Source organism: Acinonyx jubatus, chromosome C1 (assembly GCF_027475565.1).
Source record: "Acinonyx jubatus isolate Ajub_Pintada_27869175 chromosome C1, VMU_Ajub_asm_v1.0, whole genome shotgun sequence".
In the NCBI taxonomy this organism is placed as follows: domain Eukaryota; kingdom Metazoa; phylum Chordata; class Mammalia; order Carnivora; family Felidae; genus Acinonyx; species Acinonyx jubatus.
The window spans coordinates 31757171-31784582 of record NC_069381.1 but is presented as its reverse complement, the minus strand read 5'-3'; the positions used below and the strand labels follow the sequence as shown (position 1 = coordinate 31784582).

The 27412-nt window shown below is 59.4% G+C and overlaps 1 protein-coding gene across 1 annotated transcript; it reads right to left on the bottom strand.

Annotated features, from left to right (window-relative positions):
• Nucleotides 1–5530: 5530 nt before the first annotated feature.
• On the bottom strand, nt 5531–27412 carry FOXO6 (forkhead box O6). Its single transcript, XM_027059506.2, has 2 exons — nt 26312–27412; nt 5531–7733 (listed from the first exon to the last, which is right to left on the bottom strand). Exons 1-2 carry the CDS (start codon nt 26723–26725, stop codon nt 6474–6476), a joined length of 1674 nt encoding a protein of 557 aa, XP_026915307.1. The 5' UTR covers nt 26726–27412; the 3' UTR covers nt 5531–6473.

The window sequence follows — 27412 nt, the reverse complement described above, 5'->3', positions numbered from 1 at the left end:
CACCCGTGGCTCAGACACTCCCCACCCCAACATGGAGCTGACTGTCTAGAAGAGACCCTACGGATACCTGAGGGGAGAGGTGGTCAGGCCCGGGGTCACATAGTAGCAGTAACAACCTCTGAGATCTTTGTCACGTCCTAAGTGAGTTCTCACTTTCATTACCTACCTTTGACAGGTGGGAAACTGAGGTGGAAAAGCGGACACGTGGGAGGTGGTGGCAGAGTGGAAGCTTGCCGTCGGGGCTGTGGGAAGACAGGATGCCCCTCTTATTCCTGAGCGAGAGGGGGCGGCTTCAAGAGGATGGAGTGATGCCAACCTTCGTGCACACCGCACACAAATACACAAGCCTGGAGCAAAGGGGGGTGGTCATCCGTCCCCGGGCCTGGGGTGCTTGCCTCAGGAGAGGGTCACTGATGTGAACTCAAGCTGAGTACGGGGGCAGCTCTTCAGGAGCCGACCCCCACCCCCTTTGCAAACACAGCCCTGGTCCAACCCTATCATTTACTCTGGAGGCCCAGAGGGAAAGGAACTTGCTCAAGGCTACAGGATAGGAAAAAGCTAGAACAGAGGACCCTGGGCCCAGACCACGATTGTCACCCCCTTGCTCTCCTCATTCGCGGCTACACCACTCAGTTGGCATTGATCGGGCTGGTGGGCCACGAGTTGGGCAGGTCCTCCCCGTGGGCAGGTCGTAGGGCCTTCGAACCTATTTGGTTTTCAGCCTGAAGGGTCCACTGCATCCCCAGGGAGAAGGGACCTGGGCTCTGGCACTGCCCCCGTCTAAGATTGCAAGCAGGGTGTGTTACTTTTTCTTTCTTCATTCAGATTTTGCAGGGTAATTTTCTGCGTTACATTTTTAATTTAACAAAAAAAATCAAAACTTTAGAAATCATAACCAGCGGCATTGCTATCTCACCATTAGCACTGCCAGCCCCCAGAGTCATCACCAGCCCCAGCATCACGGTAGGACTGTGCCGTGCCCCCCCCCCCCCCCCCCCCCCCACTGCCACCAATTCCCACCTCGTAAGCTTTGCTGCTCCTGGCCGGCCCTTAAACCCTGATGGGGCCCAGAACCTAGCAGAAAGGCTCTTGCCTCCCCACCACTTACGACCCATTTCTCCTTGCCCCCACCCTCCACCGTGTTCCTGCCAGGACCACACAACCTGAAGCCCTCCCCAGGTCTGCATCTCTCCCTGCTTCCTCCGGCCCCTGGCCTAGCCAGTCCTGCAAACCGCCGGCTGGGTTTGGGCCCCGAAGCCCCTCTTCGGGCCCCCTCCTCAGGCCTGGCGCCCCACCCACCCAGCCGGTGGCCTGTCTGCCTTCCTGAGCTCATTAACTGCAGGTCACTGTTCAGCAGGAAAGACAAGGCGTGGGTTCTGCGGGCGTTCATTAGCCGTGAGAGGAACAGTGTGTGTGAAATTAGCAGTCACCTGAGGACCTCGATAATTTCATAATTAGGAGGCCTAATGGCTCCAGCTCTGGATGCCAAATGACTTAACCCCTTGCCTGCTGGGCGCTTAACCCCCAGCCCAAGGCTGCTGGGGGTGGGGCGCAGTGGCCCCTCTGCTCCAGTTCCCCTCCCTGTGACCCAGTCATGTTCATTTCCGCCACCCCAGTGCCCAGCCTTGGTGCCGGCACAGTGCGGGTGCGAAAGTAAAGTTGAAAGAATGAATGAATGAGTGAATGAATGACTGAGCGAGTGAGCGAACAAACGAACGAACGGGGACCTGAATGGGGAAAGAGTTTCAGCCCCCGCTGCAGGTGCTCAGGGGAGGAATGACTCTCCGTCTGCATGAGTAGGTGTGTGGCTGTGTGCATGCCTGCGTGTGTGCACGTGCGAGCATGAGGGCGCACACACGTGGATCTGTGATGTCTGCTTCTAAGAACCTTGTGTGAGTGTGCATTCACGCTCACATCTGTGATACTCGTTCTGCTGCCTCCTGTCTGCACAGAGGGCGATCAGTGACAGGACCCCAAGTGCCGCCCTTGATGCCAGGATCTCCTGGCACTGCCTGAGTAATGGTGGCTCTAGAATTTCTCCAGGGGGCACTTAGGGGCCACAAGGGTGGGGGGAGGGGGGCACAAGGCCCACAGAGCTTGCCAAGAATCTGCATTTGCATAGCAAGGGCACTGCTGTTGAGATTGAACGTTTCTTTGGGAGGCTGGGGCGACTAATGGGGGGGGCTAAAGTCATGGCCTTTAGGGGGAGCTGGTTATGACAGCCTCCGCAGAACCTCCCCCTGCCTTTCCTAGCAGGCTCTTCCTCCTCCCCGCCTTGCCCTAGTCCCGAAGAGGTGAAGACTGAGGTGGAGGGTGGGGAGCCCTGGACTCCAGGCTGGCTTCCCCAGTCCGGGACAATTGGTTCTGAGCCTCTAGCCGCCCTGCCTGATTCCCCTAATTGTGGAGCGGGTGAGTGGGGTGACGGGGGGAGAATGAAGAAATGGGAGAAGAGGTGAGGAGAACAATACAGGAATAGGAAGGGAGGTGAGGGAAGCGGGGAGAAAAGGGGAGGAGAAAGGATGGGAAGCCCCAAGAAGGTGAGAGAGAGAGAGAGAGAGGAGAGAGACAGGAGGTGGGGGGTGGAGAGGCAAGGAGGCCGAGAGCATTATCAGCACTTAAAAAGCAGCGGCTCAGTTCTTTGGCACAAATAATGGCTTTTTATGAATAAATCATGTGCCAGACGCCTCCCAGGGAGTGGGCATGGAGGGGGGCGCGTCTGCTGGGCTCCAAGGCTGGCAGAGAAGGGCCAGTTGCAGCCCCCCAGCTGCAGGGGCGTTGTCCCCTTTCTCCTGAGGGGGCCCAGCAGGACAGACGCTGGTTCTGGAATTCCACTGGCCTGAGCCTGGCAGAGGCGTCTTTACTCTGAGGTGGTCTCGCTGCTCCCTGCTCATGAGCCTGGCCCCATCCCAGGGTAGGGAGTGTCCCGATGCTTCCCTCCCCAACCCTCCCCCAGCAGAGCAGCCCAGAAGACGCTCCTGGCAGGCTACAACCTCTCTCTGGTGCACCCAGAGAGAGGTATGTGCCAAGACGGCAGACACACCCAGAGAGGGAAGCATGCAGTGCACAGACTCCATAGCCCCGGGCGCACATGTGGGCACACTGGGAGATGGATACGCTGTAATTCCCAACACACACACACACACACACACACACACACAAGCTCACTCAGGCATGCGCACAGACAGGGAGACCCCAACCATCACCCAGCCTGCCCCTCACCCAGCACGCGTGCACACAGGCCCACACCGATGCCTATGGGGCTACATGGACATACACAGACCTGCACACGCATACCAGCAGCCCACCCTCCATCAGCTCGGGGTGGGGGCAGCTCTGCAGCCCATATGGAGCCCAGACCCAGCTGGGCTCTCCTGGAGTCTGCTTGTGGGCTGGGGCTGGGGCATCTGTCCCAAGGGACAGTCCATCAGCCTCTATAGGCTCCCGACCCAGTGAGGACAGCCAGCACATCCCACAGTGAGGTCTTGCCCCCCCCCCCACCCCTTAGCCCAGGACCTGTAAAGGTTCTCCTGGCTCCGAGCTCGGTGGGTGCAGTGCCCAGAAGCAGTGGGGGCCATGGGAAAGCCTGGGCATTGGAGGTACACAGTGTAGGCAAGACCCCTGCTCTGCCCCTTGCCGGAAGTATGACCTCAGAGAATAATTCCAATCTTGTTCACTCCTCAAAATGGGTCTGAGACAGGTGCATCTGCCCCAACTTCCAGACCAAGAAAGTGAGGCTCCCAAAGGTAAGAGCACTAGGCATTATTTCTAGGGCCACGCCCTCCTCACACTCTAGGAGCTCAGTGTCCTGGGTTTCCTCCTTCTCTCCCTTCGGCTGCTCCTTCCCAGCCAGTGGGTTCCTCCTCCTGTGCCAATGTGTTCTTAGGTGTTCCCTGGAGCAGCCCTGGGGCCGCCCTGCTCTTCCCACTCAGCACCATCCCCCAAGCCACTCCTAACATCTCCGTGACAAACCTCTGTGCTCTTGATTCTTCCCTCTCCGGGGTTTCTGACTCCACGATCCAGCTGAACATCCCCATCCACCATGTTGCCCAGTGCCAGGGACTGCCATTCACACAGTGGACACAGTGCTGAACAACCCTCCCAAATCCCAAGGCTTCCATAGAATCTAACTCAGATGGAGCCTGTCTGAGGCTGGGCATGCCACCTTCCCCTGGGCTCCTCCTGCCTCGATTCTCAGGGAATGGCCCTGTCTGTCCAGTGCCCAACTAGAAACCAGACACCTCTTCACTCTTCCCTCTCCCTCACCCCCTGTGTCCAATCCCAAACCAGTCCCAATGATTCTCTATCCAAAACTTATGGGAACTCATCCTTTCCCCTTCTCCCCCCACTGCCCTCCCCGATCCCTCCTGGTTTGAGTCACCAACAGCACCGCTGGCCCGGTCACCGATCCTCTCCCTCTTCTGGCCCATCTGCCTCTCCGCCATCAGTAATCTCTCCATCTCGGAGCTTTGGCCACACTAAACTGCTTTTGGTTCTGGAACCCACGTGATCTCGACTCTGGGCCTCTGAACATGCCATTCCCTCTCTGTCTGAATCCCTTCCCTTCCCAATGCCAACTCACTCTTCAAGGCTCAGCTGAGACAGCACCCCCTCCAGGTACCTCCCGATGCCTCAAGCCCGGGACAGGTGCAGCAGGGTCATTCATTCGCACAGCCCGTCTCCTCCATTCATCACAGCTCTGATCGATAATCTCCTGTTTCCTCACTTGTGTCCCCTTGAGCCTCTAAGTTACTTGAGGGCAGACATTGTGCCTATGATGCTCTCTCTGGCAGTCCCAATGCTCGGTGCAAGACCTTGGCACTTAAAGGCGCTCACTATGGGGAAGTGAGGGAAAGTAAAAAATAAAGATGCCCACAGAAGCTTCCATGGATGGATGAATGAATGAGTGCAGGGCTGAGCACTTTACATACCTTCCTCATTTCCTCCTCAGCCGAAATCCACCTTCTGGGATGCTACTCCCTGTGGTCTAGACCAGGAAAGTAAGGCTACAGAGGTTGAAAACTTGCTCATGGTCACCGAGCTGGCAAGTGGCAGGGAGCGGATTCAAAGAGAAGTCTGTGTGCCTCCAAAGGCCTCCCTTCCATTATCCCAACAGGCCTTCCCAAACCATTCTCCCTCTCAGGTCCTCTTCTCTCATCTGTACAATGGGAACAAAAATTATACCTAATGCAGGACCCAACACGAACAGGTTCTCAATGAATATCTGTGCCTTCTCTCCCAACCTCTCAGGCTTATGTATTCAGGACAGAATTTCCCCAAACCAGAAACTTCCTGCATGCATATGTTCACACAAACAGGTGCAGAGCTCCACACAGGCACATCGCCAGCGTCCAGAACTCAGTAGGCGCTTAACCAATGTGTGTTGAGCAGACAGGCATCAGTGAACGCTGACATATATTGAGACACAAAACCACAATAGGGGCTCAGGCACAGGGACAACCCCCTCTCCCGCAACGATTCCTGCCAATTATCCTCCTTTGCCACCACCACCCCTGCTAGCCCAAGGCGCGGGAAATATTTAAAACAATTTTATTCATGAAAATATGCTGTACAATGCACTCTACACGGCCTCGACACGGCACACACGCACACGCACACGCTGACGGCACGGCCACGGTACACTGCCTACGATATGCGCCGGGGACGCCGCGCCCACAGCCCGCCCCGACCGGACACTTATAAATACGGGAGAGGAGGCAGGACTGGAACGGAGAAAGGGGTGTTGGTTTGGGGGGTGGATCCGGAGCTGAGACCTGCTGGAGAGGCTGAGACCAGTACTGGGGGCAGGGGGAAGTGGGGGGGGGGGGTTGACTCCAACCTGAGAGGAGAGGAGAGGAGAAGTTAGGGCCTGCAGGGATAGGAGGGAGGGGCTGAATCATGGTATGGGGGCTCTAAGGGTGGCTTAGGGCTAAAGGGAAACAGCTCAGGGTGAACAGCCAATAGGTAGGTGTGAGTGTTTTCGGGAGGGGGTTCCTGGCTTGGGTGGGTGGGGCTAAGACCAGTGGGAAGGTGTGAGTTGGGAATCAGATTGGAGTTTGGGGTGGGCTATCCGTCGCGGCCCTCACAAATGAAACGAAGATTCAGACCACCTCTGGCCCCGTGCCACATCTCCCGGTTGGCATCGCCGACCAGAGCAGCCCGCCTGGCTGGTCCCCACTCCCACCCAGCCCGAAATTCCGCTCCGCCCAGGTTTCCTGCCCCAGGAGGGAGGTGGAGCGGGTCTCAGGAGTTTGGGCACGAATGGCAGGTGCCCCAGCCCCTCCCTACCACTTCCCTCAGGGGTAAACTTCTGAGGGACTTCTCTAGCAGACCTGGGGCTGCCTCCCGGATCCCCCCACCCCACCCCACCCCACCCCGTGAAGCTGGAATGGGGATGGGGCCCAGGGGATCAGGACGGGAAGACAGAAGCCCCTTGGGGGCGGGGCGGGGCGCCCGGGGGCGAGGGAAGGCGGCCCTCAGCCCGGCACCCAGCTCTGGTTGGGGGGCGGGGCCCCGGCCAGGCCAGGCGGCGGCGGAGGCAGGGCCGAGTCGAAGTTGAAGTCCATTTCGTCGCTGTCCATGAAGTCGTTGAGGATGATGGACTCGACGTCGCACTCGAGGCTCCCGCTGAACATGTCGAGGTCCAGGTCGGCCGGGAAGCGGTCGGGCGCGGCCCCCAGCGGCCCGGCGGCAGCGGCCGCGTACGGCCCCGGCAGCGCGTCCAGCAGGAGGCCACCGGGCGGGGCCCCGAAGGCGGCCGCGTGGCTCGGCGGCGCCAGGCCCGCGGCGCCCGCCTCGCCGGGCAGCGTCATAAGGCTGATGGGGTGGGCTAAGGCACTGCGCGAGGGCACCGGCGGCGCGTACGGGGCCGCGCCCTTGCCAGGGTAGGCGGCGGCCGCTCCCGCCAGCGCCAGCTCCCCGGGCGCGCCCAGCACCGGGCTGGGCCTGGGCGCGGGCGGCGGCGGCAGCAGCGCGGGCAGCGCCCCCGGGCGGAAGGGCGCGGCGGCCGGCGCGAAGCTGGCCTGCTTGTTCTCCTGGATGGTCTGCATGGGCAGGCGGCGCAGCGCGCCCAGCGCCGGAGGCCCGAAGCCCCCGCCCCCGCCGTAGGCGCCGCTCTTGCAGCCGCCAAAGTAGGCGGGCGTCCCCGCCCGGGCCCGCGGCCCGTACGCGTCCTGCGCGCCGTCCAGCAGGGCCTCGGGCAGCCCCGCGCCGCCCCCGTGCAGGCCCAGCGGGCCCCCCAGCTCGGCCAGGCGGGGCAGCTCCCCGGGGCAGCGCGCACCTAGCGCGGGCGACAGCGCGCTCGCCGGGCTCGGGTACATGAGCGGGGACGACGGCGCCAGGGCCTCCAGGGCCTCGTCGTCCTCCAATTCGGCCGCTTCCCCGAGCAGGGGTCTCCCGCCGCCGCGGAAGTCGGCCCACGCCTCGTAGTCATCGCTGGCGTGCGAGGCCGGGCTGGTGGCCCACTTGGCAGCGGCAGGCACGGGCCCCGGGGCTGGCGCGCCTGGGGGACTGTCATCGGGGCTTTGCTCAGGTGCCTGCAGCTGCTTCTTCTTGCTCGCCTTGCCCTTAATGCGCAGGAACTTGGCCCCGTTGTCCATGGACACGGCCCTCCGCCGCGGGGTCTTGCCTGTCTTTCCGCCCTCGGGGTTCAGCATCCACCAGGAGCTCTTGCCCGTGCCCTCGTTCTGCACGCGGATGAAACGGGTGTGCAGCGACAGGTTGTGCCGGATGGAGTTCTGTGGCCAGAGACAAGGACATGGGTGGGGGAGTGGGATGCAAGGAGACCATGGGAAAAGAGGAGGAAGTGATGGAAAAGAGGAGGGGGAGAAAATAGAAAAGCGAGAGAGGAAGTAGAAGGGCCAGAACGGGCAGTGGGAGCAAACAGAAATGAAGGGTGGATGGGGTCGGGGGTGGGGGTGGGGGTGGGGGGGGGGGTGTGTGTGGGAGAACAGGTGTAAGTACCAGGTTGGACAGGAATACCCACCTTTTCTACCCCAGAACCGCCCCCCTTCCACTGCCCAGAGGGTGGGGCTGGAGCTTTGGGCCTGGCCTTTTCCCAGGAGGCCTGGCCGAACCCTGAGGGCTACTCTCAAGGAGCTGAAACAGGGCCCCCTCTCCCCAGCTTAGCCCCGCCCCGCCTGGGGCTAGCCAGGCTGCCAGGGCCCCCCAGCAGATTATGTAAGGGCTCATGCCTCCGCGGCTCATTTGTCTGCCCCCTCCCTTCCCAGCCTGGCATGGCGCCAGGAGCCCGAAAACCCAGGGCTCCAGAAATCAATCTCGCGGTGACTGATTAAGCCCTGTTTAGAACTAATTGCTCTTTCGTGTGTGGGGAGAATAAATTACCTGCTTTAATTTCGTGTCTTTAAAATGCAACTGCAGGTAGAGAAGACTGTTAACCCTTTGCTGGGAGGGCCTGGCCAGGGAAAGCAGAATACGCTGGGGGTCTCTAAGGTGGGTATGGGCCCGAAACTCTTCCAAAATTTCCCCCAACTCTTGTGAGCTCCTGTGAACCCTTAGAAGTCTTGGATCCCAGCAAGCTCCTCAGAGCACATCCATCAGCCCTGGGGACCTCAGAGCCCACCTCTACACAGTGCCCACCTTCAGGCCAGCCCAGCTTTCCAGCCCGCCCTCCCTTCCTGACCACCTGACGCACAGTAACTCTGCTCCCAAAAGCCCCTTCCTGGTGGAAGCTTCACAAAGTCCCCACGAATCAAGTGGCATAATCCCCGTTTATAACAAGAAGATCAAGGCTCAGAGAGTTGAAGTGGCTTGTCCAAGGCTACACAGCCCTTTTGGGTACCTCCCTGGGCTCTACCTCTGCCACCCTGCACACCCTCTCTTCTAAATTTCTGCTGTGCCAGCCTCTAGTGCTCCCTATGTCATGGCCCGCTTTTGCAAAGAAGGTGGGGAGGGGGCCACAGCTCCAATGACCTGGCTCCCCAGAGGCACCTGAAGGAGTAGAACTTATGCTGAGCCTGGGGGCCTACCACCTAGTGGCCTTGACCTCTGGATTCAGGCACTGCCGTGGAAACAGCATGGGCTTGGCTATCACAAGAGCTGGGCGGGATGCCTAGCTCTTTTTGGCCACCTAGCTATGTGACCATGGGCTACTGACTCAATCTCTATGAGCCTCAGGGCCTCAGTGAACTACTCTGGCAAAAATGGGCACCATTCAGTGACATGAAAGCTCAGAAAGCTGTAAAATCACTACCTGAGGTCATGTGTGTGGGTACCGATCGGTGAATGCACCAGGTGCTTGTAAACATTGGTTAAAGCCCTCACTCTGGCCAGAAGACCACACTGTTAGATCACCCAACAGACCTGCTCTGTCTCTACCTCCCTAATATCGTGTCCTGAGTATAACTGTGGTAGGCACCAACAAGTCTGGGAAGCTGGCATTACCCCATCTCACTGTACCAGGGAACAGAGGCCCAGAGGCATGATGTAATTTTGCCCAGGATCCCACAGGCAGCAATGCCAGGTACTACCCAGATCTAGCCAGTTCATGGACCTAATCGTAATTCATTTTTCTGCCCAGCCCCATAACCACTGACGGGTGAGGGCCCTCCCTCCTGCCTCCTTCCCATCAGTCTCCCTAAGGAGGGAGTATATCACCCAGGATATATTTCCACTCTCACCCCAGTTCTAGGTACTGACCTGACCCCTCAAGCCCTGCCCCTCCCCCCCCCCCCCCCCCCCAGCTCTCTATCGCTGGCACTTTCCGGTCGTGGGAGGTGACAACTCCAAGGCCCCTCTCAGCGTTGCCCTGCCTGGCTTCCCCTGGGGCCCTGAGAAGAGGGGAACTAGACCCCCAGGGAATGGTGCTCCCTTAAGTAGATACCCCCTTTCTACTCCTGCCCTTACACCTGGCTCCCTAGCCCCTCCTCCACACCTGTGTTCAGAGGCCTCAGGGGCCTCGGTTCTCCCCACGGGACTGTCTGGCTTACCAGAGGCTCCACCTCCTAGCCTCTCCAGCTGGAGGTTGATCAGGGAACACAACTCTTTATCAATGATCAATGTCATTATGTGCCGGCCTGGTTCTGAGTGCTGGCAGCAGGAGAGAAGGAAGGACATTGCCAAGTGCTGGCACCTACTCAGTACCTGCTTGTTCAGCCCTAGGTGTTATAAGCACTTTATCTCACGTATTCTATCAAACTCCATCCAAGTCCGGGATTGTGATCCCTATCTCAAGATGAGGAAAGTAAGGCTCAGAGAGGCTAAGTAAGCTGCCAGTCACACAGTTCAAATGGCAGAGCCAGGTGTGGATTTCGGGTTAGTCTCACTTTGAGACTAAAGGCCATCACATTCCACCACGGGAGAGGGAAACAAGTCAGGGAATTTCCAAAGAATCTTAGGAAGCCAGTACTCTAGTGCTTCTCAAACTTTCCATGTAAACTATCCCTAGAAGCTGGCAGCAGGGGAGGACTGGGGGCACGTTGCAAGGTCAAAATTTCCTATTAAGCCTTGTGCTTCCATTTCTAGCATTCAGGGGGATTTTGCATTGTACTTCATGATGCATCTAAGTTCCGTGAATATAAAAATAATGTTTTAGATTATCTGTACCAAGAGCATATGCTCTGGGCCTATGAAGCTTTGCACCCTTCCCCACTCTGTTCTGTGCCTGGCCAGGTACCCCTGGGGGCTTGAGCTCCAGTCTGAAACCGTTGCTGGTCCAACCCAGAGAGAAGAAAGGACTTGCCCAAGGTTGCCCAGGACCCGGTCGCAGAACAGGGATTTGAGCACAGGCCTCCTGGCCCCCAGCATGGTGCTCTTTCCATTCCCCCAAGCCTCACCTGGGCAAGCCTGTCCTTCTCTCCGGGCCTGTTCCCCCACCTGGCCACCGATGAGCTGTGCCAACTGTCGACACTGCAAGTGCTTGAAATCATCCAGTCCAGAGGCTTTCAAACTTTTTTTTTCTTTTTATGTAAGTAGGGGAACTCTGTTGGTATAGGGAATCTAATGCAAAACTGAGTGTTACACACTCAAGCCACCAGGGAGCGGGGATGGGCTGCCCGGAGCTAGGCCGGCTCAGCACCCCTGGCCCTCTCACCGAAAACCAGGCCCCTGTGGAGGGGATTCTGCAGGCCAGATGGGGCAGTTGAGGCCTAGAGGGCTGCCGTACCTCGCTCAAGGTCACCCAGGGAGGTGGCCCAGGGCTGGGCAAGGACTAGCCCTCTGACTGTGGAGCTGGGTACCAGGTGTGCACCAGGGCTGTGGCCCCTGAGGAAGTCCCAGTCCTGAAGCCCCGTCTGGCTCCTCAGGGCCCAGCCACCTGGTACCAGTCAGAGCTCTCAGCCGAGATCCAATGGCGAGCACAGATCACGACTCATCCACAAGGCCTCCTGGGAGGCCAGAGGCCACGGAGGAGGTGAGGGCGGCAGAGGAGGGAGGCGCCTCTGCCAGGCAGCAGTAACCAGGGCTCCCTCTTGGAGTCACCTAGCAACCCGCCACCACAGCCACAGCCCCGGCATGCCCGGGCTCCCCTGTGCCCAGAGCTGGGCCTGGCTTCTGGGGCCTTACACCTCCCGCACCTCCACGCAGGCCTGGGGCAGGTTAGCAGGAGGGAGGCCATCACGGGGCAGAGGGAAGGGACAGTGGGTTACATCCATGCCCATCCCACTCTCCCTCAGAGCCCGGGCTAGGGCGGCTGGCTGGTCCCCTGGGGTTTCACCCACCTGGGAGAGGAGGCTGATGCAGGGTAAAGTCCATGGCCTCTGGTGTTGGGTCTGGATTCCAGTTTGGGCTCCATGGCAGTGCAACTCTGGGGCAAGGTGCTTTGAACCTCTATTTCCTCAAACAGCAACCTGCTTGCACCCTAGCTTCCCTAAAGCCCTCCACCACCCAGCAGTCACAGTGATCCCTTATATAACTTGGATCACGTCCAGTGCTGCCCAGAGCCCTCTGATGCCCGCCCCCCCCCCATCTCAGAGTAAAGAAAAAAGGCCTTGCCATAACCCACCTTGACCTTGCCAAGACCTTCCGTGACCCCTCAGACTCCTCCCCTAACACTGTCCCGCTTGATCCCTCCCTCCTGTTCCCTGAACCTGCTAGGCACAATCCCACCCTGGGGCCTCTGTCTCAGGGGAAAACCGTTCACCCAGACGCCCACATCAATCTCTCCTCTCTTCCGAGTCTGTGTTCAGATATCATCTTTTGCCGTGAGGCCCATCCTGACCACTCTTACCATTGCTCCTCTTCCCTGCCATTTCTTGGCCCCCTTACCTGCTCTAAATTTTTATAAAGCAATGGTCACTTTCTAAATTAATTATTTATATTTATATATATATATATATATATATATATATATATATATCTGTACATTAGTAAGTTCATATACCAATCATATAAATGTATAATTTAGGGGCACCTGGGTGGCTCAATCGGTTAAGCGTCCGACTTCGGCTCAGGTCATGACCTCACGGTTCATGGGTTCGAGCCCCATGTCGGGCTCTGTGCTGACAGCTCAGAGCCTGGAGCCTGCTTCGGATTCTGGGTCTCCCTCTCTCTCTCTCTGCTCCTCCCCTGCTTGTGCTCTCTCTCTCAACAATAAATAAATGTTTAAAAAAATTTTTTAATGTATAATTTATACTCTGTACTATTTTTTTTAATCTTTTTTACTTATTTAGAGAGAGAGAGAGAGAGATGCAGAGAGAGGGAGAGAAAGAATCCCAAGCAGGCTCTGCACTGTCAGTACACAGCCCGAAGGAGGGCTTGAACTCACAGACTGTGAGATCATGACCCGAGCTAAGATCAAGAGTTGGACGCTTAACCCACTGAGCCACCCAGGCGCCCCTGTACTTACTTATCATCTGGTTCCCCTCACATTAGAATATAAGTTTCATGAGGCATTTTTGTCCATTTTTTACCATACCCCATGTGTTTGACACATACTAGGCATTTCATAAATGTTCGTTGAACGAATGAGAGAGAGATAGTAAAGGGGGGTTAACACCGTGTTGCAGGCAGAACGAAAGGAAACTGTGCAGAGTAGCTGGCACATGAGAGGGGCTTCCCCAAACTGGGCTGAGAGAAGGGAGCACAGGACGAGAGACAAGCATGGGATGGAACAAGTCAGGAGCAGTACGATCCAGAGGGAACTGCAGAGAAGGATAAGGGCTTCCAAGAGACTTGAAGAAGGCCTTGCAAGGTGAACGTGCGGCTGGCTGCCCTCCCCAGCCCCCATCCTGCTGCCCAGATAGACTGGAGTAATCCAGGGCTTGCTTCGGCCAAGGTTTCTCAGAGCCTGTCCCACCCGGGCCAGAAGACACTCCAGTGGGAAGAGAACAACCTTGTCCTTGCTGACGGTGCCTCCCTCACGGACAGGGTCTGATCCATTTGGTGGTGGCAGCTCATCTATCCAGCGGGACACCCTCATCTGTTCCCAGGACACCCTTCGCCCACGAGCAGTAATGCATTCATCTGACGGCACAACCCCATTTATCCAGCACACCAGTCCCATTTATCCAGCGAGTACAACCTCATTTACTAACAGCACTCCATTCACCTGACGGGCCCCCTCATTTATCCAGCGGGACACCCTCATTTATCCTCCAAGTCGGAGTCTCTCCTTCTGCCTGTGGTGGGCTGTGTTCTCTGACGGTGCAACCCGACTGGCCCAGCAGGACGTCATCTCTCCTACAAGTACTCTTCATCCCCTGACAGTACAACCTCATTTATCTAATAATGCAGCCTCACCTTGCCTCCAAGTACCACCTCATTCCCTGACAGTACAACCTCGTTTATCTTCCACTACAACCTCATTTCTCCTCCCAGTACAGCTCCATTCTCTGATAGCTCACCCCATCCGTTGTTCCTCCTCCAAGCCAGAGCCTGCCAGAGCCCCAGGACGGTGGCAGGCGGGGGGGGGGGGGGGGGGGGAGGGAGAATGTGGCAATGTCCCTGTCCCCTGCCTACAGAGGGCTGCCTGGTGCTATGACTATGTCCGATCTCCACCGGCCCTACAGGGCCCGCAGACCTTGAGTCCTAGGTTGCTCTGCCCAGCCACTTTCCATTTAGCCCCTCTCGGGCTAAAAAGGGCCCACAGGATCGACTTCCTCCAGCTCTCCAGTAGAGAAAAGATCCCACCCGATTTGATTTGTAGCTTTTGCTGATTTCTGCGGCATGGATACTCCCATCGCAACCAACTTTAAGCTGCCAGCATGACATCACTGACTACAGAACTGGGAAAAGTGTGCAGGACTGGCTCTTATGAGCCCATGCAAGCCAGCTCTAGCACACCACTGACACGTGCTTCAAATACCAAGGCAGGAGAAGGGCATTACCATTACCTACCACGTGCCAGACCCAGGCTGGCTTCTTTAGATACATTTCTTCTTTCAAGCCTGAAAACCACTCTGCCAATAGGTACCGCTATGTTACAAAGCAGGGAAACTGCGCTCAGGAGGGTGTTAAGGGCTCAATGACTCCTGGGGCCACAAAACTGAGAAGTTATGGAGCCAGGTCCGGGTCTCAGGGCTGTTGGATTCCAAAGCCAGGGCTCCTCCCATGCCCTCCCCCCACGTGGCAGGGACACTGTCCTGCTGCCCACCCCAATGGCCATCCCCGCTTTGGTTCTCAAGCCCAAGCTTCCTGGATTCCGTCAGGCAGGAGACCCAAGTCTTGTGTCCCCCACCCACCACGAGTCCCATGCTACCTCCTGGCCTTCCTGACATCTGGGCAATGCCAGGACCCTCCCGGGTTTAGTCTTAGGTCTCATGTCCATCCGTCCAATCCCAAAGCCAGGTCAGGACATCTCTCCAGGTTTCATCACTGTCCCAGCTTTAGCTCAGCCCTTCGCTCAGGAAGCGGACCTTGCCTACCCAATGGTGATGACCATCCAGCTCCAGCTCCAGCTCCTCCCTTGAGTGCCTCCCTGGGGCCGTGTGAGTTCTCTGGCCCCCTCCATGACTCACATTTGCCCTCCCCCTCCTTCCTGCATGAAGAAAGGTGGGGAGCAGAGTGGGAATCCCAACTTCATTCATGGGACCTTGGGCCTCCCCTATAAAAGAGGGTAACAATCGTGATATTCACAGGGCGGGCTGGGACCTGGATGAGAACCTATCTGTCAAGAATCTCATCCCCTCCCTGACTCAGAGCCCTAGGAGCAGCCCCCGTCCCAACCTTTATCCCACACCCCACTCCGGGGCCTCAGGCTGGCCAGCAACACACGCCTGTCTTGGAGTCACAGTCTCTCTGAGGGTCACTTGCTCTGCCACCTGGGCTGAAGCTGGGGTGTTCGGCGCGGACAGGCTTCCAGGCTGAACGGGATGACTTGGAGAGGCCTGAGGCCGTGTGCAAATCCTCGGTAGCAGGGTCTGTAGCGGAGGAGGGCAGGTGGCGGGGGCATCAGGGCTACAGGTGTCAACAGGTGCTTGGGCTTGGGGTCAGCGGTGGAACAGCAGTGGGCAGCCAGGGGCCAGGAGGAGCAAAATGTCAAACGCAAGGCATGAGGTCCCAAGACATCCCCCACGCCTACCCCAGAGATAGCGGAGCCCATACGCCAAGCCCGGTACAAGCAAACCAGCAGCAGAAGTCGAGGCCCACCTCTACCCAAAAGCCCATGGCTTCTCATCACTTGTGGGCTTGGGTCCAACTCCAGACTGACATACACGGGCCCTCTGAGGCTCTCCAGCCTCACCACCCGCATTCCCTTCAGCCCCCCTGGGCCCCAGCCCCCCTGGAGGTCTGACACCGCCATGTCTCTGCACACTCCTGTTCCCTCTGCCCCTCCTTCTGTCTCTGCTGGGCTGGTTCCTGCTGCTCCGCCAAGGCAAGCTCTGTGACATCTTTCCCGTTCCCTCTGCAAGTCCCAAAGGTAGCCGCTCCTACCTCAGCGCCACTGCAGAGAAACAGAACTACCAACCAGAGTGCGAGTGTGTATGAGTTGGCCTCGCTACTTGAACTTTGCGGAGCAACCCCTGGCTCATAGTAAGTCAACACACAGGACAGAGCTCTCAGCGGCTGTGAACCGCTCAGACCTGGCAATTCTGTGCTGTTGCTGTTCAGCAAAACCTCAGGCCAGAGCTCCAGGCCTTGCCTCCTCCTCCTCACCCCTGCTTTCCCCGCCAGCTCTAGCTGCCTCTGCCCCCTCCCTGCTCTTCCTCAGCGCTTCCAGGACCCTCGGGAGAATTTAGCAAAGTAAGGGAGGAGAGAAACCACCATTTACTGAACATTCATCGTGTGCTACGCGCCAGGCTGCCACAATGCTTAAAATCTTACTGTCTTTTTAACAAGCCTCTGTGTTGGTTCAGTGTGCCTATTTCACAGATGAGAAACTGAGGCTTCGAGAGACACCTGGAGCTGCCCAAGGTCACATGGTATAAGTGATGCTGTAGGAATTCACACCCAGGGCTCCTGTTCTTCCTCCCACCCTGAGATGCCTCTAAGGAGGCGCCCAGGCCAGGTAGAAGCTCCCAGGTGGGCCTGGGGTAGGAGTGGGAGGGAGGGGGTTACTGTCCATGCTGGCTCATCAACTCCTCCGCAGACTCTTGCCTCCCTCGTCCAAGACTGATGGGGATCCCTAGATGCAAAGCCATTCAGGCCTCTCCCTATCTCTCCTCACTCTGAGCCCTGTCCCCTCCGTAGGCAGCACCTCCCTACAGCCCTGCCCCAGGCCCTGGGAGCAGCTGCAGTGACCTCACCCAGCCCTGCCCTGGGCCCAGCTCTGGGGAGGGCCCAGCAGCTGTGCCCCAGCCCTGTAGGCTGGCTCCTAGGGGGGAAAGAGGAAGAGTGGGCACAGCGCCAAGAGAACCATCTGCTCTCCCAGGGGCACGGCCACCCGCACAGACACTGGCCTCTCCCCCAGGGGCTGCCCTTGGCCCTCTGTCCCCATGCCAAGGGGCTCCAGGAGCCCAAGGCAGCCCACCCAGACAGGGGCACCAGCCCTCATCTGCCATCTGTCTTTTGGATACTGAGAGGTCTTTGCGGGACACGTTGGAGCATGAACGTCCGCTGGAAAATGAACAAGTGCCCAGGGTAAGCTCCGGGTGTAGAGGCCAGAGGCCAGGGCTGGGTGTGCTGAGGGCTGCATGCCCCAGCCCCAGCCTAGCTGGGCTAAGAGCCTGAGATCCCCTGGGGGGAGGGGGCCTCCTCCATCCCCTCACATCTGCTCTGCTGGCAGGTGCCTCTGGCAGAGGGCAAGCCCCCTTCCCCCACAGCCCCAGCTCAGGTTACAGAGAAGGCAAGGCCAGCAGAGGACAGGGGGAGGGGACAGACGGGGTGGAGGAGGCAACACAGCATCCCAGAGTGTTGGGGGAGGGGAATTCGGATCTCTGGATGGGAGAGAGCCAGAGAGCCAGAGAGGGAAGGGCCATGCCCAAGGTCACACAGCCTCCCCAGTGGGCAAAGAGAAGCCCGTGTCCAGGGGCAGGCAGCCCTGGGTTCAAGGGTGACCTTGAGCAAACCACTGCCTTCATCTGTGAAAATACAGAGCCTAAAACCTGCCTGCTTCCCTCCCAAGCCCTGAGGAAAGCTCTGCAGGCCAGAAAGCAGTGGGTCAAGTGGGGGCAGGTTGAAGCTTATCCTGAATAGCCAACACCTCCGGACAGAAAGGGAGGCATCAGAGGAAGGACCACTGGCCCCCAGCACACACATACACTCGCACAAGTCAGTGTCTCTCAAGGATCAGGGCCCAGGATCCCCGCCTTACACAGCAGTGGGGAAGGGATTCCTTTCCTTTCTCAGAGCAACGTATAGCAGTAATGACATCTGCTCGGGCATAAGTCCTATCATTATCCCACTTTGTAGAGGAGAAAACTGAGGCTCAGTTGCCCAAGGCCACCCAGGGCCAGGTTCCGCTCCTGCCCACTGCCTCCAAGACTCCTATAAGCACACCACCCTGTCTCACTTCTAAGATCCTTAAGGGACCTCAGGCCTGCTTCTTGGATTCTTTGGGCCTCTACCGTCTCAGGCTCATCTTCTCCCCTGGACCCCAGTACCAGGCCCACACTGGGTGCCCAAGCCAGTCTTTCCCCCTGTCCACGCCATCCTCGAATGATCTCTCTGCCTGTATCACTCCCCAGCGTGGAGTGCCAGCTCCCTGGCTTGATATTCAAGACTGCTCTCCTTTAGAGCCCGGCTTGCTTCCCTAGCTTTGAGTCCTGCTGTGCTCTGACCAACAGAACTGGACCCCATGGGGCTCCTAAAGGAGGGTTTGACCTCCTTTGTCTGGTTCCCCAGACAATATCTGGTATTCTCCGAATACCCAGGGCTCATTATGTGGCCTTCCCTCATGACCCTGAGCCATCTTTATCCTGAATCAAATTCAGGAGTCCTCATCTTACCTCCCCAGTTTGACCTGTGGGCCACTCAAGGTCAGGGAGCCAGTCTGGTTCCTCTGAGCAGCACTGTCTTGGGTGGCTTACACCTGTAGTTAAGGTGAATGGAGGAAGCTGTCAGCAGCCTTGGGCTTGCAAATGGCGTGGGGAGTGGGGAGAAAACACCACATTGGGCAGCTCGGGGCTTGCCCTCAGGGAGCTCTGTCTGAGAAAGGGAGCCAGGTACCCCTGGAGTCATCCCCCAGGGAGGGCGTGAGTGGGGAGAAAACACCACATTGGGTAGCTCGGGGCTTGCCCTCAGGGAGCTCTGTCTGAGAAAGGGAGCCAGGTACCCCTGGAGTCATCCCCCAGGGAGGGCGTGATCAGCTTGGACAGGCCTGGCCAGCACTCTGGGCTAGGGAGATGTTAGCCCTGGGGAATTTCATTTCTGTCGCTTACAGCAGGATACAGTGAAAGCCACCTTCTTTCTCTAGACTTAGTTTCCTCCTCTGCAAAACCGGTAGAGTCACAGTACCAGCTTCACAGGGTGCTGTGAGAATTAGACGAAAGCATGTGTAATGGCATATGGCGGTTGAATCCCCGGCTAATTCGAGGGTCAGAAGGTGGGAGGTCGGAGTGATGTGGCTGGAGAGACTGACTGGGACCAGGGGGCCAAGGCCTTGAGTGTCATGCTAAGGCCCCTGGACTGGACCCTGTGGGAACAACCCGGCACTGTACACATAGGGAGCTATCAGAAAACAGGGGCTGTGACTTTCAGCTCCTCACTGGTCCAGTTCCAGAGGCTTGCTGAGAATGTACACCAACATGCATCCTCCCTCCTGTAGCCAAAGGCTCCCAGTGGCACAGGGTGTCAGCCCCGGCTGCTAGTTTCATCCTCTCCAGCTGTGTCTATGCAGTGTGATTCCTTAGCGAGGGGGAAGGTGTCGGGGCTGTGGAGTCAGTCCCTTGGACCTGACTGCATGGCTTTCAATTCTCTGGAGGAAACAAAAAAGCGAGGAGAGGAGGGGGCTTCACCTGGGCCGCCTGCTTGGAGAAGAAGCTGGTCTACACTGGGAGCAGAAGGGAGGTACAAGCAGGAGCTCGGGACACTACCACCTGAGGCACTGGCTCAGGATCTGGTCCGTCACTAGACAGACCTGTTAGAATCAGAGCCACTGAACTAGGACTAGAAACCTGTATTATTTATTTAAAAACTTCTAGGTGACTCGGATCATCAACCACGTTTGCCAACAATGAAGGATTTAAGGTAGGAATTCTCAGAGAGATGTAGTGGGTTCCAGAATCACCTGAGAGGTGCGCCTGTATTCAATCCACCCAAGCACCCAGCCTAGTTTCTGAAGGGTGTCACAAGGGATCAGTCCATGAGTCAGTAGCTCCCTCGATGAGCATTTGACAACGGCAGCAGGTATGGGGTGTGAAAGTGGCAAATGCAAAGGTGTCCTGAGATCGTAGGCAGCAGGGAAAGCAGGAGGGAGGGCAGGGCCTGGCCAAGGCCAGCTGAGGGCCCAGGGGTCCAAACAGAGCAGTTTGAGCTTGGTTGGCTTGCAGGGGAACTGAGGAGCCCCAGAGGGTTCTGGAGCATGAGTGAGCCTCGGGGCACAGGAGCACTAGGGTGTGTGGGGATGAGGCTGCACAGCACAAGGGGGAACACAGACAGGTCTGTGTCTAAATCCAGGCTCGGCCTCATCCCAGCTATGCTGCCCTGGCCAAGTGACTTCACCTTTCTTGGCCTCCATTTCCTCAACTGCAAAATGGGGCTATTAACACATATCTGGCAGGATCCAGAGACAATATAAAAAGAGAATGTATGCGAAGTGCCCAACTGCCTAGCACCCAGACGTTAATTCTTGTTCCCCTTCCCACAAGAGGCACCCCTCTTTAGAGACCAGAAAGGTTTCTCTGCAAAGAGGGAGGCCCCAGGGGGAGGCTGTGGGAGGCCCCTCCCCCACACGCCACCTGGCCCCCCTCCCACCTCCACATATGGGTTGGGGGGTGGGGAGAGGCAGCAAACAGCCAAACCCTCCCAAACAGGAGTTGGTTTCCATGGTAACCAGGGTGCCAGGAGGAAGGGGGGCGCTCCAGATCCAGCTGTCCCCCTGAGCACCCTACCCAGGGCCCAGAGCCTTAGCTAATGCCCACCCAGCACCCCCCATCTGCCTGCTCCGGGGGCCCGCTGAGACTGCCATGAGCACTCCGTTCATTGTGTCCAATGTTTGCCACCTGGGTACTGCCAGGGGCAGGGGAGGCATCCCCAAGCAGGAATCCCAAGTTCAAGTCCATCCACACCTGTAATCAATCATATGCTTGCACCCATGAGAAATCCTATCAGTGCTTTGTGCCCTGGGTCCCAACTAACCCCTCATGGCTCCTAGAACCCAACTGTGTCAGTTGCAACCTGAAAGAACCAGGGATCCAGTTAAGGCCCTTTGGACACGCAAGAGAACACCAAGGACCAGAATGGGGAAGAGCTTTGCTCCAGCTCACACACTGGATCACATTCCCTCACGGGTGCTCTGTGGATGCTCTGTCCACCCCTCAGCAGTTCTGACTCCACAGCTCCAGCTGACCCCAAGCAGCTGAACTAATATACCAGGACACAAGTGATGCTCCAGGGGGTTGGACCACTGCCAGGGAGAAGGAAGGAAGTGCTAACAACTTTAAGACCTGTCTTGCAATACAATGGGCAGTCCCAGAGGGCAGCCACTCAGTCACCAGGGGTGTGTGAGAAGGGGACAGAGCTGGCTTGGAAAGTAGTGTTGGGTTCCATGACTCCCCACCTTCCCTAGAGACCTGAAGTCTGATTTGGAGGTGGAAGGGGGGGGGGGGGGGCATGCGTACCCACCCCCAAGCTGGGAGGCAAGCCCATAGGCTGCAAATAGGGAGGGGCTGCTGGTGAGCCTCCCACAGGTAAGGGAGACAGTGAGGTGAGGAGGGGGCTCCCCTGCTATAGCCAGTACGTCCTATCCCAGAAGCTCATATCCACACCTAGCTCATGACCACCCACCCCCACTCCTCGGAGGACCCAGACAGAGGGGGGTTCCACAACCCCCAGGACCCTGTGCGGTGGCCACTACCAACTGCTGCTCAAAGACATGACTGGATTGCCCGGAACGAGCCTGCACCCTTTCAAGATCCAAACACGAGCCCCCTCCTCCAGCCCCAATGGCACAGAAAAGGCTTGAGTTTGGGGGTCAGAAAGGGGTTCAATTCTCAGGCCGGACACTTCCTAGGGACGTAACCCCAGGGCAAGTCACTTCTCCCCCTGGGATACAGGGATGCTAGTGCCTCTGGAAACATGGTGGCCAGAATGTGAACGGATCTGCGCTGGACTAGGGGGCGCCTCTTTCCTGGCTCTCTCAGTCCGCCCGTCTCTGGCAGAGGCCCCCAACTCCAGTCAGTCCCCAAGCTGGAGTCCTCAGGGTGTGTGCAGAGAGGGGGGCCCCAACCCGCAGAAAGTGGGGGCTGGGGGGGCGCTGAACTTTCGAACCCGCAAACCCCCCGCGCCGTTCATTACCTTAACACGAGTTAAAAATAACCGTCTCATCTCTTTAAATTAGTCTGTCTGCAATTACCGCCTGGCACGGCGCTGCCCGCCATCGTCCCGCTGGAGCGGCGCCAGGTGGCAGGCGGGGCCCTCACCCTGTCTGTCTGTCCGTCTGTCTGTCTGTCTCCGCGTCCCCCCTTCTCCCCGCGGCAACCCAGGGGGCCTCCCCGCGGCAACCCAGGGGGCCTCCCCGCAACCCAGACTCCAGAGCTCCCCAAGTTGCGCAGGGAGGGGGCCGGGCCCAGGGGCTGGCGGGGAGCGAGGGGGCCGGCGGGGAGCAGAGGACTGGGGTGGGGGCTCCGGAGCCGGGCGGCGGGGGAGGGGCGCCGGGAGGCCCGGGAAGCCGGAAGGGCCCGCAGCGCGCCAGCGCTCGTGGGTGGGTGTGAGCAGGTGGCCGTGGGAGTCTGCCGGGCGTGCCAGCAACTGTGCCAGGAGCGGCTGGCACGGGCTCGTGCCCAGGAGGCGGGCAGCTGCCAGCCCCCAGCTCGTGCAGTGCGGGGGGTGAGGACACCCCCCAACCGGGGCTCACACCGCCTCCTCCCGCACCCCCACCAGCCCTTGGGGCTGGGGATCCCCGGAGGACAAAGAAGGAGGAGGGAGCCCTGCTGGAGCAAGCTGGAAGGAGGCGAGAAGCGGGAGCCCTCTGCACTCACAACTACTGCTCAGCCTGGCTGTAACAGGACCCCTCTCCCAGAGGTCTCTCCATCGGTCCCTCCTTCCACCCCACCTAAGACCTACTGGCCAGCCTCGGCCAGATGGGGGTAGCACCACCCCTCAAGACCCCATCCCCCAACCACAGGGCAGCTCCAGGCCCTGAGGGAAAAGGGAAGTCCCCATCCACTGTGCTCCTCCCCCATCAAGCCTGGGGACTGGAATGGGAGGGACCCAGGCCTGGCCTGGGAGCTCTCAGGGGAGCTGGCAGCCAGGAAACACAAAAGCAGGAAGAACAACTCCAGGGGACGCTAAATGGAAGGAGCACCAGGACCCATACCAGCCTGGAAGGCTTCCTGGAGGAGTTGTGCACCAGGGAAGATGGGGCTGGGGCATCCGAGAAGTGGGAGGCTCTACCCGGTTGTCAGACAAACACACTTCTAGGACACTGCAGAGGGAGGAGGACCTCCTGTTCAAGCCCTCACCCAGGGCCTGGAGACCCTCCACCCTAAGGGAAACACTATCAGCCTCTTCGGAGGGGTCTCCAGCACCAAGCCGAGCCTCTCTGCAGGCTTCAGCTTGTTGGGGGTCCTGGCACCTGCTGCTGATCTTGCCTCCTCCTGTTTCTATCCTCAGCACCTTTGACTACCTCCCCACATCAGAGGTGGGACCACAGGGCAAAGGCCAAGCATGTGGGCCCTTCCTGATCTGGCCCGCTCCGCCTTTCCTGTGCCACTTTCCATCCATCCCTAGGAGCTACTGGTTCTGGCCTGGCCCGCCCAATGGTCTAGTACAGTTCTACCTCCTTGCCTTTGCGTATGCAGTCAACATCCCTGGAGAGACTTTCTCCCAAATTCTGCCCCCCAATGAAGACAGCCTGGATCAAGTACCACCTTCTCTGTGAGGGTTTGCCTGGGCTCCCAGGGGGTCTAACCTGCCCTCCCTGCACCCCTGCCCCCATCCCCAGCCCTTCCTGCGTGTAAAATACACAGCCTGGGTGTGGAGCCCTGATGCATCCTGAAGGCAGGCCCGACGCCTTCCCCTTTGGTCCCCCATCCTCCATCTAATACAGGGTTTGGTACACCCCAAGGATTCAGGTGCAACACCTATGTGGGGGAGGGGAGGGAGGAAGGAACAATGGGCCCCAGCCCCAGGCCTGGCACCTGAGGTGTACAGAAACCTTGCTAAGCACAGACTGGCCCCAGGAGCTGGGGATTATCCCTCCACTGGGTTCCTGGAGGGACTGAATGGGAATGGGGTGGGGTGGGGTGGGGAGCAGGAATGAGAGGAGGAAAAGGATGGGGGGTGGGGCAGAATGAGGGCAGCCACTGAGGGAATGAGATGGGAAAGGCCAGAGGCCCCCCTGAACAGCCCTCATCCAGCGCCTGGGTGGTCTCGGCCAGGGCCTGGGTCACAAGCCCAAGCCTCAGGCTCCCTCTCCCATGCCCCAGCTCAGGACCCGCCTGCCAGGGCTCCTTCCTTCCTGAGCCAGGTGCAGGGAGGACCAGTGTGTCCCCAGCACCATGGTGCAGTGGTAACCACTTCCAGTGGGTAGGCAGGAGACCTGGGCCGTCATCCAAGGCCTGCTGCTCACCAGCGACCTAAGGAGTTCCGTCCCCTTCCGGGGCCTCAGTCACACCGCCTGAGAAATGAACTCATGCGACTATGTTATATCTCCAAGCACATTCCCAGTCCCATTCTAGGATTTAGACCTGCCCCTGTTCAAAAGCCATCTGGGTCCCCCTCCCACACCCAGTGCCAGCAGGACACTATTCCAGAGACTCTATGGGGCCTCGGAGGGAGACACACCTGGATTGGAGTCCAGCTTTCCCATCTACCGACTGTGTGACCTTGGGCAGTTCACTCCTCCACTCTGCGCCTCAGCGCCCAGCTCTGTAAATGGTGACAGTAAAACCCACCTCAGGGACTGCTGAGGGCATTAAAGGAGACACCGGACATGATGCCCGGAGGTGCCTGGCACGGGGCTTGACCCCGAAACCCTGCATGAACTGCAGCTCTCCCCCAGCATCCAGCCCCATGTCTCCTCTTGCCAGCGTCCCCCACCAGCCCTCATCCATCAAGCTCAAGCGGAGTTCCACCTCCTACAAGAAGCCCTCCTAGCTTACTCTGGCCCACAGTACCCTCCCCAGCCTCAGTATCTTCTGCACCAGCCACCCATTTCCTCACACTCTCACCAGATAAGCACTGACGGCTCCCCAGTGCCAGGCTCTACGCTGGCTGCTGTGGGCACAGAGATTGCTCCCACACTGCCACTGTCTTCTACAGGGGGTGTGGGGAAGGGAAATGAAACAAGACACAAAAGACTGAGCCCTGTGACAGGCGGGGAGAGGGCCAGAGAAGAGGGAGTCCTTAGCTAGCTAAAAGGGGTCAGGGAAGGCTTCCTGGAAGAGGCATCCAAACGCTATGCTCTTGAGGACAGGAAATCTACAGGGAGAAGTGAACAGTGGGACAATGCATGGGGACAGGGAGGGAGGTGGGAGCAAAGCTGCAAAACCCAAAAGCAGTGCCCACTTAGGAGGAATAAGTGTTCTGGTGGGGTCTGAGACCAAGGGGACTGGAGAGAGGGTGTGGAGGGAGACTCACGTGAGTGCCTCCAACCTGTGCCTCTACCCCCATAGTGGTCAGAGAGAGACAGAGAAGCAGCCAGCAAGAAGCCTGAGAGTCACGCGCCCCCAGGTCAGAGCACTGTGGCCCCTACGAGGCAGCCACTGGGCAACCAGAGCTGTCCACATCCACAGGCCTCCTCCTCCTCTGGCACACCTCCTTCCCCTGACCCTGTCGGCAGCCACCACTAGGCACAGCTCCCTCCCTCCATCTAGGCAAGCCCCCCTTGCAGAGACCCCTCTCCCACAGGAGGCCTAACAGCTCAGAGGCCTTAGGCACAGCCCCTACAACCTCCTCCTTCTGCAAAGGCACCAACTATCCCCATTCCTGGACAAGACGGCCAGAGGAGGGTCTGGAGGCCACAATCCAGTCAAGCCCTTGTCCTCTCCCAAGATGGCTCCCCCCTTTCCACTGGATGGCACGGAGGCCTTCCTGGGGTGCCCCTGCCCCTCCCCTCCCCTCCCCTCCCAATCCATCTGGGCTGGGAAAGCCAGGAGAGTGGAAGACAGCCTGGGGTGGGCAGGGACAGATCCCCAGTCCTCAATACCCTGCCCTCACACCAGCAGAGGTCATCACCATGCTGACCCAGGCAAGGGGGAAGAAGAGCTGCCCCGTGGAGAGGTCAGATCCCAGCTCACCTGACCAGCTCCCCACCCCAGGCTGGCTGGTGCCCTAGGGTGAACTCCTGACACCACAGGAAGAACTGTGGGCTCAGGGTGGCACTCCTTCCTTACCCTGGAGCCAGCTCCAGGGAGGACAGTGGGAAAGATTTGGGGGGAAAGCAGGGGCTGGCCCCAAATCATTATTCCGGCTCTTTAAGGAGGGTGCCCTGGGTGGAGAGGGTAAAACAAGAGTAACACACAAAGCAAACTCGTGGGGGTGAAGAGGGGGCCCCCTAATACCGGAGGCCTGGAAACGGGTTCCTCTGCTCTGCTGCCAAGGATGGGGTGGGGGTGTCCCTCGGGGGTGCTTCAAAGTAGCAGTCCCTTGTCACCTCACCAGACCTCCCACCCTGCATGGAGAGCACGCACACAGCTGCTCCCAGCACGCCCCCGCCTGTCTGCCGGCCAGCCCCACTCCCCGGGCACACACTCCGTGACCCCAAGGGGTGCCCCGGGGCCTCCCTCCCGACGGCTCACTGGGAATCCGGACGCACCTAGCGGCCCCTGGAATCCCCAGCCGGCGACCCCAGCCCCCCTCCCCAGCCGGACGCTCCCACCTTCCAGCCCGCCGAGCTGTTGCTGTCGCCTTTATCCTTGAAGTAGGGCACGTAACGGACCATCCAGTCGTAGATCTGCGAGAGCGTGAGTCGCTTGTCCGGGGCGCTCTCGATGGCTTTGGTGATGAGGTCGGCGTAGGACAGGTTCCCCCACGCGTTCCGCCGGGAGCTCTTCGCTTTCCGCAGCGGTCCGACCTCCGCGCCCAGCGGCGGCGCTGGGGCCATCGCCGGGGCCGTAGCTCGGCGCTCCGGCCCGCAGTCCTCGGCGCCCTCAGACACCCCTGAACCCAGCGCTCCGTCCTCGTCGCCGGCCAAGTCGGGCTGCGGCAGGGGCCAGGTACACGAGCGCGGCCGGCTCTGCGGCGCGAAGTCCGGGTCCACGTCCACCTGATGCGCTCGCAGCTTAGCAGCCATGGTCCCGCCCGGCTCGGGCGAGGAAGGGAGGGAGACTCCGCGGAGGGTGGGCGGGCGGCTCTGGGATCTGCGCGCCCCGGGGAGGCCCGCGGGAGGGGTCCCTGGCGGCGCCGGCTCAACCGCGGGGCGCCATGGGCCGGGGCGCGGAGACAGGGGGCTGGACACGCTGGGAATCCCGAAGAGAGGGAAAGATGGGGGCAGCGAGGGAGCGGCGGCCCCGGAGCCCAGCGGGCACACACCTCGCCCAGCCCCGCTTCTAGCACCTGCCGCCTGCTTGCGCCTGCAGCCACCACCGCCACCGTCGCTGCCGCCGCTCCCCCGGCGCCGGCCCCGCACGCGGGCCCCGCTCTCCCGGGACGAGGCCGGATTGCACCATGCCGGAGCCCGAGCCCGTGCCGGAGCCCGCGCCGCCGCCGCCGCCGCCGCCCCGTGAATGCCGCCGCCGCCGCCGCCGCTCCGGCTCCAGCGCCAGCTCCCGCGCCTGCCGCGCTCAGCGCCGGCTGCACCTCGGGATGGGCGGGGGACGGGGAGGGGGCGGGCCCGGCGCGGGAGAGGGCGGGGCGTGCCCGCCCGCGGCCACGGAATCCTCGGCCTTCCCGCGTGCCCCGCCCGTGGGCTGGGGGTTGAGGCGCGGGGCTCCCGGCTCAGGGCGACCCCGTCGCAGCCCCCGCACGCAACAGCGCCGCC

Bases quoted from the DNA above. Each gene is read 5' to 3' on its own strand.
- FOXO6 (XM_027059506.2), bottom strand. From the start codon at position 26,725: ATGGCTGCTAAGCTGCGAGCGCATCAGGTGGACGTGGACCCGGACTTC. The intron at 7,734-26,311 runs GTGGGAGCGTCC...CTCTGGCCACAG, and splicing joins ACAGCTCGGCGGGCTGGAAG to AACTCCATCCGGCACAACCT.